Source organism: Lepisma saccharinum, chromosome 28 (genome assembly GCF_977018435.1).
Source record: "Lepisma saccharinum chromosome 28, izLepSacc3.1, whole genome shotgun sequence".
Classification (NCBI taxonomy): domain Eukaryota; kingdom Metazoa; phylum Arthropoda; class Insecta; order Zygentoma; family Lepismatidae; genus Lepisma; species Lepisma saccharinum.
The window spans coordinates 45,646,335-45,660,276 of record NC_139256.1 but is presented as its reverse complement, the minus strand read 5'-3'; the positions used below and the strand labels follow the sequence as shown (position 1 = coordinate 45,660,276).

The 13,942-nt window shown below is 36.7% G+C and overlaps 2 protein-coding genes across 2 annotated transcripts in view; both read right to left on the bottom strand.

The window, feature by feature from the left end:
* Positions 1-13,942, bottom strand: part of LOC145980659 (TNF receptor-associated factor 4-like) — a 123,156-nt gene that overhangs the window by 101,834 nt on the left and 7,380 nt on the right. The gene's annotated exons all lie outside the window — the stretch shown is intronic.
* On the bottom strand, positions 12,604-13,941 carry LOC145980932 (TNF receptor-associated factor 4-like). The gene has a single exon (XM_083114017.1). The coding sequence runs from the start codon at positions 13,939-13,941 to the stop codon at positions 12,604-12,606; it is 1,338 nt and encodes a 445-aa protein (XP_082970143.1).

Sequence of the window (13,942 nt, the reverse complement as noted above, 5' to 3'; positions counted from 1 at the left end):
ATTACTGTCATTGTCACTATATCGATCTTATTTTAAATCATCACTCATCCTCATCGCCGAATTAATCAAGGTGGCATTAGGCGAAGAAAAATAACGAATATTACATGTGAATATTATCATTGAGCACAAGGAGTTCGTAACACAAAACGTATAGGATATGAAAGTCATCAATTCTCCACGCTAGCGCTCCCTGAAATTATTGTTTGTGTATTTCTCCCCTGAGAGCTCCCCGATGGCGCAGTGGTACCATCGTCGCCTTGAAATCAAGGGTTCCAAGGTTCGTTACCCGGCGGAGGCACATAGTTTAATTATTTATAAGCAATCCCATAACAGAGCAATGCTCCAATTACAATGGGATATGGGATATCAGAAACCCAATACTCACATTATGCAACACAAAAAAAGATAAAAAATACAATACAATATACCCACCGACAAACATAATACAACAAAAGAAAAATTATAAAACTAGAAAAATACTATAGTACCAATATACATGAAGCTAAAGCTTCAGACTTCAAACAGTATAACGAAACTCCATATTAAAACCCGCACTAAACAATCATAAAACATAAAGATAAACACCCAACTCTCATTCTAATATTTTTCAGATTATCGAACATATAAATATAAAAGATAATATACAAATCCATAACGTTAAGTGCAATTCAATACATACAATACACGACATAAAAATAAGAAAATTAAATACCATTTATTGTTACATCTTAACTTTGTCTTGAATAGTAGCCTTTTATTACTGATATGTACTTTGCGTAAGGGAATGCAAAATCTACATCAATTTTATCCTTAACAATACTATTATGTAGTCTACACATACTAATGACCACAGAATTCTGATGGACCAAATTTTTGGAAAAAGTGTATGTAAACGGTTGACTCAATCTTAATGATTGAGGTTTAGTACAGAAGTTTAATCTTGCAAAACTTCTTCTGTTTCGGTTAGACCATTAACAACTTTATATAATAAAATATGCTTTGCAATATGAGATCTAGTTTTCAAAGAGGAAAATTCAAACTCAGTTAGTAGCATATTATAAGGTATTCTTAACACATAAGATGATTTTTTATACTTTTTAAAGAACAGATATCTTAAAAATGTATTCTGGATTCGTTCGAGTTTATCAATATATAATTGGAAGTAAGGACTCCAGATTACATTAGAGTATTCCAATTTACTCCTCACCAGAGTATTATACACAACTGTTAAGACTTTACTACACTGCATTTCCTTTGTGTTTCTAAATATAAATCCCAGAGTTTTGAAACCATTAACTACTAGTTTATCAACGTGGTTCTTGTGAGTTTAGAACCCAGAATTATTCCTAAATCTTTTATTACATTGACTCTCTGAAGACCCACGTTACCAATAGTATAATTAAATAAAAATGGAGACGAAATTCTTGTAAATGTCATGGAAAAGCATTTAGCAACATTAAAATAGAGCTTATTTCTTATACACCATTGATGGCATTCACTCAAATCGGACTGTAATTCTGTAAGATCCTTAAATTTTACAATATTCTTGTAGAGTTTTAAATCATCTGCGTATAAGAGACACTTTGAGTAATAAATAACAGAAGGTAAGTCATTAATATATAATAAGAACAATAAGGGACCAAGATTGGATCCCTGTGGAACACCCGAATGACTAATATATGTACTCGTTGAACAAGCATTATAAAGAACATACTGCTCTCTATTCAATATGTAAGACTGAAATAAAGCAACTAAATCATCCGAGAAACCGAACTGTACCAATTTTTGTAAAAGGATGTGGTGATTTAGCTTATCAAACGCTTTTGCAAAGTCAGTGTAAATTACGTCTACTGCTTGATTTTGATTAACTGCCTCAGCGATATATTGAGTAAAGGTAACGAGATTAGTTACTGTAGATCTTCTCGGTATAAATCCATGTTGACAAGAAGATAAATAGGGTTTAACATGCAAAAATATTTTATTGTAGAGTATTTGTTCGAATATTTTAGCAGGTACAGATATTAATGAAATCGGTTTATAATTTGTGATGTCACTAGGGTTACAAGATTTTAATATGGGACAAACTTTACTTATCTGCCATAAAGTAGGAAACTTACCAGATTTTAAAATCAGATTATAAATTTTACATCAAGGATAACATAACCACTCACCACAACCTTTAAATATATACGAGGGTATTCCATCTGGCCCACAAGATTTACTTGATTTTAATTTCCGAATAGTTGTTTACATTCATCCTCCTTGATCTCCATTACAACTAGACAGTGACTCACATCTATGGTTAAATTAACAATATCCAACAGCTCTGTATCCTCTATTTCATAGACACTACTAAAATATTCAGCAAACGAGTCTGCGATGGACTGATAAGAATCAAGAACCGTACCTTTATATGTCATTGTATTCACTCGAGTATTCCCTTCCTTCTTATTGTTAATAAAATCCCAAAAGCACTTCGGATTAGTTTTAATAGATTCTTCGGAGTTACTAATATATGCTCTATATGCAGCTTCTTTGATTCTTTACGAAGCTCCTTAAATCTTAATAGATTATTAACTGAATGTTTTTTTCTCTTCCTACAATTTTACTTTGACTTTAACACATTTATAATTTCTTGAGTGAACCAGCATGGATAAGACCGTTTCTTATGTTTCTTTTTAGCTACTCGTCTCGTGATGACTTCATTTAATATTTTGTAAAAATACGATACAGCTTTATCTGGATCATCAAAGTTACCTAATGCATCCCAGTTCACTTCCTTAATGTCTTTATACATATTATAAGTGGCCGCGGTGGCTCAGTCGGTAACGCGTCTGAACCCTGGGGGGTAAAGGCGGTCAGGGGCGTGATGCTGATCACATCACCCCCACTCACGACCGGATCAAGAAAGTGTGGGGCGTTACCCCCACACCCCCTATACGCCTTCATGGCGTGGTGCTATGCACAGGGGAACACTTTACCTTTTTACCTTTTTTTATACATATTATAAAAGTTTTTAATATTACTTTTTGCATTACCAGTGTTGACATGTAATTCTAACGGTGGATGATGTCTATCAATCTTCACGAGAGGATCCGTACACATTCGAACTTCCGGCAAATTATCTACGTTCGTTAATACTAGATCAAGCGTTCTATTATTGATATTTTTAATATTATTTATGCTAACAAGACCAGTCAGAGACACAAAATTATGCAATTCCACTTCAATTTGATTCCGCTGTGTCAAATCATGAGTCGACTCAATAATAGACGGGATATTAAAGTCTCCAATTATTATAATTTTACAGCTGCATATATTAAACAAATCTTCTACAAATGCATAAAATGTTTGATAAGCTATAACATTTGACCTTGGCGGGAAGTATACACAAATTACAATTAAAGAGTAAATTTCAAACCCAATCTTAATGCATACTATCTCAATATTTTCAATATTAACATCTATGTTTCTTACATAATAATTACTTTTTACAGCTCTTAAAGCACCTCCACCCCTTTTATCCATTCTATTCTGACGAAAAATTGCATACCTATTATCGCTAAATTCAGAGTCCGTTACATTAGCCGTAAGCCAAGTTTCAGTTATGGCAATTATGTCATAATTGTTCGCTAACACACTCAGATACATATCCGTTAGTTTAATATTCAAGCCACAAACATTTTGATAATAAAATGACAAATGTTATGCGGATCTTACTTTAAACTATAGGTCCAGTCCTACACCTGCCTACCGTTTGAAATGTCCAGAATATTTGCCATCCCGAAACATCATGAAATCACTTCTCTAAATCTCGATAGGAAATGTTTTGCCATCCCGGAACAGAATTTTCTATATCCCTTACGTCCCTAAGATATACGCAAGAACCTGGAATGTGTTGTGGCAGTTTCTACGTGGCTCCACGTACTTGTAGAGTTGTCGAGATAGTCTTATTTCTGGAGTAACTTTAAAGTTTAGTCAATTGTTTTGATAAGAATTTTTGTCCACCTGTGGCAAGAATTGAATAAAATTGTTGTTTTTAGTCCACTTTATGCACAGATAGGCTAATTGGGACTGGACCTAGAGTTTAAAGTGGAATCCGAACCACTGTTTCTTCACCGGATATCGAAGCCGAGACCTCTTGATCAAAAGGCAACAATTGATAAAATTGAGATGTAAAAGGAATGGACAATGGAAGCTAATTTTACATGCTTTGGCGCAGATTTTAGAACACGCATTAGGAAGATATTTCTGCAGAGGTTTGTACCCAAAATTCTCCTCGCTTGGCACGCTCCTGCTAGGGAGTAACTCAATAATAAGTTAACTTTGTGATTATACAAAATTACAGAATGGGCGATGTCAAGAACTGATGAGAGGAAAGAAGGTTGACTCATGACCACCGACAGGAGTGGTCTGGGTGTCCAAGGGCACCGCAGGATTTTTCTCAGAGGGCGCAGAATCATAAAAAACATTTGTATAATATTATTTCAATGATTACTGTTATTATTTTTGTTGTTATTATTATTATACCATTATTATTATTACCACTACTTTACAAATCATAAAATTAAAATTGAACAGAAAATAATTTGGCGTTGTATACAACGTCAGACTCGAGTCTACTATTTAGATAGAAACTGAATGCGCCTTGCTTCCTTTCAATAAACATCTATCACTTTGTTGATGAACAGTTCTTCGTCTTTTTGTACTTTTTCACAATGCACAGATATCAATCAAGAGTCAGAGACCGCTCAATCGACTGTCCTTCATGGTATCTCTGATTCATGTTTTTAACATGCCGAAAGGTACTGTAAAAATATTAATAATAATAATAGTTGCAAGTCACATAGCTCTGTAAGTCACAGAAAACAATGTTTTTTGTTATAAAATATCAGTACAATTTCACCATTCGAATTGCATGAACTCTTTTCAGAAATCTCAGGGGTGGCAAAAGTCACCCCCGCCCCCTTGCGGCGCCCTTGTGAGAGTTCCTTCATCAATTCCATCCAAACATCGTTCCCAGGCATCGTCACGATTAACCACAATTTGCAGAAAAGGGACGATTAACATCAGGCAAGTACGAAATCTGGAATTACAGTATTTGCCTGGAGTTACCGAGGCAAATCGAAGTCAGAATGGCTGCCGAGGAGCTTGAGTCGGTGGCGTTATTTGCAGGCCACGTCAACTTAGCTTTCACATGGATGATATGATAATGACAATGACTTGATAAATCCGTCACAGGAACCCTCTTATGCTGCTTTCAAATCGCTGTCGAGATCATATGGTTTGAGATTCAGAATACAAGCTTTTCTTTCACGGAATACCCCAAGCCATCAGCTTTTCTTCAAAAATGTATTTATTCTCCTTTGTTTATAAAAGGAGTGGGTTCAAAATAATCCAAATAACACAGCATCTCGATACGCCCTATTTCTCATCTCGTCTTGCATTTTAGCGACATCTGTCAAATGTTATCGAATTGACGGACTTCAGACCTAGAAAGCTATGAAAAATACATTTGATGCGGTTGGTTCACAGTAAAGATGTTTTCATTTTTATAATGATGATATTTATTATGTTTTTATATCTACTGCATCAATTTCCATCTACACTGTGTTTATTTGGGCTAGGAAGTTGACGACAAATCCTCTTCTTTTCTGGACATTGAAGACAATGCTAAACCTCATAGTAGTTCGTTTCACTTCAGTTAGAAGCAGAAAGCTTTGTTTTTATTTGGCTTTTTTGGGGCATTTTTCCGGCCTATAGGTCATTTTACAGTATTTTATGCCGTCTTTATTGCATTTATTATCAATTTTAAGTTTTTATTTTTCTCCTTCCCAGTTGACTCATTAATTTTAAAGGATTTTCCTACATATTTAAATTGCCTAACATGATATTCTTAGCAAGTACACCATTAATCGTAAATATGGTCAATGCAAATGCACAATATTATTTATTAACTCAAGTCTTCGGCATTGGATTTTTTGTAATTAATTGTGGTAAATTTACTTTTCCTTCCAGCAAAATTAATATATTTTGGGTGAAGCCTACTTTAGTTTCCCTCGTTGGCCACTATTGTCGCTTTTATCAGCGATTTTAAAGTAAAATTAGTCACAACATTAAAATATATATAATCTGATGCACACGAAACAAAACTGTATTTTCAGATGCAGACCGTCTACTGTATCGTGCAAGGCTCACTCTAAATGGAGGAGAAAGACTTAAAGAAAAACCTTGCGGAGTATTATATGTAACCTTAAAGTAAAATATAGAAAATTACATTAGCACTTAATTACTTTGTCCCTTTGCTTCGATAGTTTAAACAACCAAACAGATTTTATCAAATCATTCAAGAAGAGTCTCATAATTTATGAAATTTTAGGTAATTTTTTAGTAATTTTAAGGTTATTCTCTACGTCATTTTTTTAAGGATTGTGATTATTATTTTTCTACTGATTATAATTCAGTTTCAATTTAACACCACACATCCAGTACATTCTTATAATTCTCTCATCATATGTGTCTGAGTGATAATGAATATAGTGTGATAAAAGAAATAGAGCAATGAAAATGTGGAATAAAACATTCGTTAAGCATGTAAGTGGAGTTCAAGTTTTCAAGGGACGCTCCAATGTTAATCTTTTAACATCCTTGATCACCTTAGAAAACAATTGATTGATTTATTTATTTTGCTCCTTTTCTGCCACTTTTGGCCAGTGACGTGCACTGAGGAGTAGCTAGTCTAGCAGAGATAGATCAATCAATCTCACATCTCGAATTACATTCAAATCACAATATTTATTGTCTTGTTAAAGCCACCACAGTTCATATGCAACACCTTTTTTTTTCACGCTCTTCTCGTCCATCGGTGTTCTCCGCGGGCAAAACTAGCTCGCTCTTCTTCCGCCTGACCAGTTTCCAGGTAGAAACGGCCGGCACAAGGAAAAGGAAGATTTCTACCTCTACCTCCCTTTTTCCCTCGCCCCCCGCTGCAATGGTTGAAAGCCCAGGCTTTCAGGTCCCGCAGACTATCTCCTATAGCACAGATAGGGGATTGGTATCTCATATTTTTTTTGTAAATCCTCTAAAGAACACAGGGTAAAAATTTTCTGCAGTACATATGTTCTCTGTATTTACACAACCTTTTACACGTTGTACAATATGTGCGTATGTATAATATGGGATGTAGTTTTATTATTTATGAAATGGGAACGTGTTAACAGTTGGGCTGAAAAGTTCGTAGGCTAACATAGTAAAAACTATTTTTTGACAAAATTCGATTTTATTATTCAATATAGTTGCCTTTGAGGGCGATAAAACGATTATAGCGGTCATACAATTTTTCGATGCCATTTTTATAGTACGATTTCTCTTTAGCCTCAAAATAGGCCCGAGTTTCGGCGATTACCTCTTCATCAGTGCTAAATTTCTTTCCAGCGAGCATTCTTTTAAGGTCTGCAAACAGGAAAAAGTCACTGGGGTCCAGATCTGGAGAATATGGTGGATGGGGAAGCAATTCGTAGTCTAATTCATATAATTTTGCCATCGTTTTCATTGATTTGTGACACGGTACATTGTCTTGATGAAACAGCACTTTTTTCTTCTTCAAATGGGGCCGTTTTTTCGTGATTTCATCCTTTAAACGCTCTAACAACGCTATGTAATAATCTCAGCTATCTCGATCAACTTCACTTTACGATCATTTAAAATTATTTTGTGGACTTTTTTTATGTTTTCGTCGGTAACAGCCTCTTTGGGGCGTCCACTGCGTGCATCGTCTTCGATGCTCATTTCGCCTCGTTTAAATTTAGCAAACCACTTCTCAACGGTTGATTTTCCTGGTGCAGAGTCCGACTAATGTTTATCAAGCCAAGCCTTGGCTTCAACAGTATTTTTTTTTCGCCAAAAAGCAAGGCTTTATTAACACACGAAATTCTTTTTTTATCCATTGTTTCACAATAACAAAAGCTGCTTCACTCACAATGCTATATCTCACGAACTAATTATCCGGCAGCTGTGAAATTTATACACGTATCTTTTGAAGGTTAGTACTAAGTAAAAATCACATGGATTTAATTCTAAGCTGCTCGTCAAGTCAACCTTGCAGCAGGTTTTATGTATCAATCCGCGCGAGAACTGAGCTCAGAATCTTCCGTGCCAGTCTTTCCTCAACCGCCGAACTGCTTACATCGCAGACACTGAGAAAATCCACAGTATTGCCAACCGCACAACACATCAAAACCCGCATGCATGTCAAGTGGAATGTATTTTTGCTTCTCTTTGTCTCCAGAAACATAAAATTTTAAAAGTACTTTCTGCGCATAGATTATTTAATAAATGTGTCATTACTTAATATAAATGCGAAATATCTTCGAAACATGAGAGCGTGTGTGTATATTTCGAGCACGCAAAAATAAAAATGAACAAAGATAAAAGTAAACAACGATAGGCCCTCTTGAATTTAATGACATTTTTTTTTTTTTTGGTTTAGAAAGAAATACATTTATGAAAAACGTGGTTGCTTCGTCCGCAATACATCCGTTCCTGTAAGACACACGCAATTCAAGTTATACCACCAAAAAAGCATCATTTGTTATTGGTGATATATACAATCAGGTGCATTGTCTGTCGCTATTACTCTGGTTTCAATTTATGAATCACTTCACTAAACCAGGATTCAAATCTTGGTCTGTCCATTTCTTGCGGATAATCACCCTTCCCTTTCTTTGCGCGGAACAGTAAATATGCACCTTCAACAAAGCTTTCATTGCCGCCAGTGGGTGAAACAATAAGCCTCCCCCTTCCCCTCATCGTTGGTTTCTTCAGCCCTGGCGTGGTTTTGCATGCTGGTATCCTTCCATGTTTTATTCCCCCTTCCCCCACCCACCGAGTTGAAGGACGTCTCGTCCAAATAATAAACATGTTTCTTCTCACTGCGATATCTTTTAATACCGCGGAGATTCTTTTGTCGTCAAAAAACAAACAATCGTTTCCTCTTGCTAAACTCAAACAGCAAATCATTCAACACCCGTGATACAATTCGTGCGCACATTGACGGCAAATCACCTCACGCCCTGTTTTACTTTGATCTTGTTGCCGCAAGGAGGATTATGCATTCAAAACAACTTGCTTGTCTTTGAAGAAAATTTCCCTTCGGACGAAGTCCAAAATAACATTCGGGTAAAACCGCGCGCTGAACAGTAGATTCAGCCATTCTCGCCGCTCTACAATAAACATAGGGTTAAAATAGTGGGATGTGCAACACTGGTATCGCCGATTTCACGCGTTCTGCAACGCATTCAGTCTCGCTCGACTCGCTCTAAAGTTTCAGTGTCTCTTCAACGCACTACACATTGCAGTTGGCGAATCTACGGTTCCAAGTTCGTCTGCACAGTGATTGCAACCAATTAAGTCCATACCTGCTAATGGATGTACTATTTTGTCTGTATATTACAAATTAAATAACTGTTTTCTTGCAAGTATGCAGTTGTGTCGGAATAGAACCCGTCTCAGTGGAACTATGTTCTTGCGCGCACGTTTAGAACTACATATGCGAAAACCTGCTGCAAGGTTGACTTGACGAGCAGCTTAGTGACGCCATCTATGAGTCAGCCTACGAACTTTTCAGCCCAACTGTTAAGTGCAGACAATAATGTTATGCTTTCTTTCTTTTTTTTCTTTTTCAAATATGGAATATATAATGATTAAATTACAAATATGTGCTCAGGCTCTCTCTCACTCTCGTCGTTTTATTAGTGTTTTATTTAAATATACTACTCTTGGTCTCTAACAGTCATAAATACGGATGTATTTATTTGGGCAAGAGAACGCGTGTTCATGTTGTTGTTGTTTTGGTTAATTTTACTTCGCTTTTCTGCCACATTTGGTTATCGCGAAAATGAGGATTGAGTGATATGATGAAATTGGTGAAGGGACCTCATATGAACAATCCAGGCCAGGATTCGAACCCGTGATGAGTGCGCATTCTTGTCCTATGTGTTGCAGTAAATAATGAAATAATTTGGAATGAAAAATGTATCTCAGAACTCAAAAAGTCAAATGAATATCATTGAAGAAACTACAAAAAAAGTGTGTTGTGTTTTGTTACCTGTCACCAAATCAACCAAGCGTGGGGGAGTGGTAATCACAGCGCGCTACGACACCAGGAGTTTCGGGTTCGAACCCCGACCCGGGTATGGGCGTTCCCTGTGCTCATCCCTTCATCAATTTCATCGTATCATCTTCGCAATTAACCAAATGTGACAAAAAAGCGACGCTAAGTAACAAAAATGAAATCAAATCATTGATTGATTACTCAATTTGGTTTATTTTACTTCGCTTTTCCACCACCTTTGGTACGACAAAATTTATGAAGGGACACACACAAAAAACACAAATGGCCAATCCGAGATTCGAACCCAGGATCTTTGGCTTAGAGTCAAATCAAATAGTTTTTTATTTTCGAATGTGAGTGAGGTTACGTGTACTTTTTTCTAGTACTCATTCATAATTTTGCAATCTTTTCCTGTTATTGACATTCTTCTTTTTTGTAGGAATACTGGCCCTAAAGGGAGGAGGGGTGTGACCCACACCAACCCCCCCCCTTGAGCACGCCACTGACTGCTACCCCAAGTGTCGACGTCACCGCACGTCACTGCTTTTGGCTAACAACGAAGATGAGGTATGATGTGATTAAATTGAGGACAGGACACTTCATGGGTCAAAAATTCCCAAAAGGTGAGAATTATGTCACCCCCAGTTGGGTGCCAATGAATCTGAAAAGAAATAGAAAACACCTTACGCGAAATTTTGGACTCGGGAGTCATTTTCCAGTCTTGCCCACGCGTTATTTTTCCCAAAAGGATAGCACGCCTAGAATGTATGCATCTCCGCAGAACCTTTTCTATGATCCTCAAAGAGTTTGATAACTTCTACTGTTTTAAAAACTTTAGCTCAGAGGTATGAGAAGTTCATGAAAGACTTATTAAATACATGTTCGCTGAAGATACATTAGATGGGAAACTACGATTTATCATCGTACTGAAGATTGGCACTGAAATTCACCAAGAAGGGAAACGTTGTTCACAAGTTCTGTTGTGTCTGTCATGTGTATCATGTATCTGTATCAGAATGATAGCGGTGTTTTCTTCGGATGGCAAGAGGAGGGAAGAGAAGCAACAGTGAGGAGTATAGGGGTATCTCAGGACCTATCTTTGAAGGCGAGAGTCGAACATTGGACTTAAAATGTTTTGGGGAGAAGAACCGAAACCTTTTTCATATTCCAGACAAGACTATTTTTTTGTTGCGTTTGTGAAATCATAAAAATTACTCATTACTTTTCTCTGCTGGTCTCAGGAGGTAAATAAATGAACCTTAACTAATAAATTTTAATAAACTTCACTTTTTGGGGGGAGGTCAATTGCCCCTTCTTGCACCCACCACGTTTGGCCCACAGTGACGAGCAACGCCATTCTAAAACAATGATGCAGTCAGTCAGCGTGGGAGACAAATGAGCGAGCCTACACCGAAGAAATGCAAGATTTCGATAGACTTAGAAGCTACTTTCAAATCTGTTTCTGAAATGAATGTGTAATCGGTGGCTCTTTCATGATCTTCTGCATAGCTTTCAGCTCAAATTAAAAAAAAATGTTAAAGTAATCACTCTGAGGGGAATAATGCACCTTCGGCGGAGATGCCTATATTCTAGGAGTATTATTCATAAGAAAAAAAGCGCTCGGGTTCCAAACGTCGTATTTTTTCTCATTTTCGCGCAACGGTGCATTTATCCTAAAAAACGGAAAATTTTGTAAATTTTGGACCAGACAACGAAACACTCAGAAAAATGCCTCGAAACCTCAATCCCTGGCGGCATCATAAAGAACACATAATATATGCTATGATATATTGACTATGGCGACTACAATCTAAAATGTTCAGTAAACTTCCTTCTTCGTTACCATATATTACTCCTATAGACACTGGCGTTGTCTGTTTGGACAACAGCCCCTCCCGAAATTGTGTGAAATCAAAAATTTTCCAATGACAGAAGTAATTAACTTGGGAAAACCAAAATGGTAAATAAAAACCGCCCTTAATATGACAAGCCATTACAATTTTTGTCTTTGAACAACTTTGAAAACTAAGGTTAAAAACAACAATTACGAAACATTTTATGGCGTTCCCCGCCCAGTGTCCCATTTCAACGAATCTCTGTTAATACCCATCTTCAAAAATCCAGCCTCCTTCGAAAATAAATCCTGCGTACCGTAGTGCCTACGGGAGTTGCTGCAACACATTGCTCTAGATAGCAAACTGAGTATAACAAATGGGAAATAAATTTGTATGAACATTTTTTAGAAATACATTAACTATTGATTATTTATTTATATGCATTAAATTTCATGTTCTTCAAAGATCACAATATGTCTAATTAATTTTGACAAACTGGATTTACTAAACTTTCTTGTATCTTAGATACAAACATGCATTTTCCTTTTAACTACGTGTTAAATCATAAAAAAAATATTTCCCTCACAAAGAACTCTATCATGTATCACATACTACAGTATCGTGATGCTCATTACTTCACAGACTTCACCATTAATATCATTCTTTCACAGATACTTCCAGGAACATTGCATTGTCTACAATGTAACTTCTACTACTGAGTACCTTGTGAGAAACAAAAGTAGGAAACCCGCGTCCGGTATTACATCGACCGTCCTTGGGTTTGAGAAAATTCTCATCTTTTCCACGTAAACATTTAACAATATCCTCGCCATCCGTTGCTTGGTCAACCAATCTAAACTTTACAAGTTTTGTGAAGGGCCATTTCAAAATGGAATCATACTCTCCTGGCATTAGTTGAATGTAAACTCCTAAATGACCCTTGTACTCAGAACGATTCTCATATGGGGTTATCGACACATTTAATTTGTACCCGTGCTTACTGCTGTAAAAGGGGGGACTTGTAATCCTAATATATCCATCCCTCTTACCTTTTTCTATCTCCGCAGCTACGTCTTTTACTTTCCACAAGAAACTCTCATGTCTTAGTGTATTTATCTCCATCTTCAATTCTTTGTTCCTTTTCCTCTCGCTCGCTAATTTTAGTCGAAGATTTTCGACCATGCCTTTCACTTCTTCATTTCCTTTCTTCTCACTCTCGAATTGTAATTTAAGATTTAGAACTATGACCTCTACCTCTTGATTTCTTTTCTTCTCACTCTCTAATTCCAATTGGAGATTTTCCATCTTGCCTTTCACATCTTGATTTATTTGTTTCTCATTCTCTAATTTAAAATGAAGGTTTGTTGCAATGCTTTTTAATAGGTTCATGTGTTGCTGCATCTCTCCCTTCATGTGTTGCATCATCCCTGCAGGAAAACCTTCATAGCTGCACTGCATATCCTTGTAAGAACACGCAGCAAAGCGCTTCTGACATTCTTCATCCAAATGTCGTTCCACATCTTCTCTTGAAACTTTAACACCACAACTTTCAGGACAAGGAATTGGGAACTTCACGCATTCTGCGTGATGATCCTCCAACAACTGTCTCTCGACTTTCTTCTCACAATGCTCACACGGTACCAGTGCTTTAGGGCACTCGTTTCGATAGTGTTTACTAAGATCTTTCCTCACCTTCTTTTCTCCACATTTATTGCCACAGCGTACAAGTGCAGATTCGCAGGTGCCGTAATGTTTCACAAACGAATCCTCCGGCACGAACGAATCGCAAAACACGCACTCCACCTCAGACATCACGCAATCCTCTCTTAGAATGTCCATATTTTCTGGTTTCACTTCCTTCAGACACATGTCACAGGAATGGACGCACATTTTAACTTCCTTGTCATGTTTGTTGTAAGATGTTAATGATTTGGAACCGTCTTCGTGTAAGTGATCGGACAAACTAGAGTCATCGATATGTACACCACACAGCATT

Excerpts from the sequence above, each read along its gene's own strand:
- LOC145980932 (XM_083114017.1), bottom strand. The coding sequence starts at position 13,941 with ATGCTGTGTGGTGTACATATCGATGACTCTAGTTTGTCCGATCACTTA.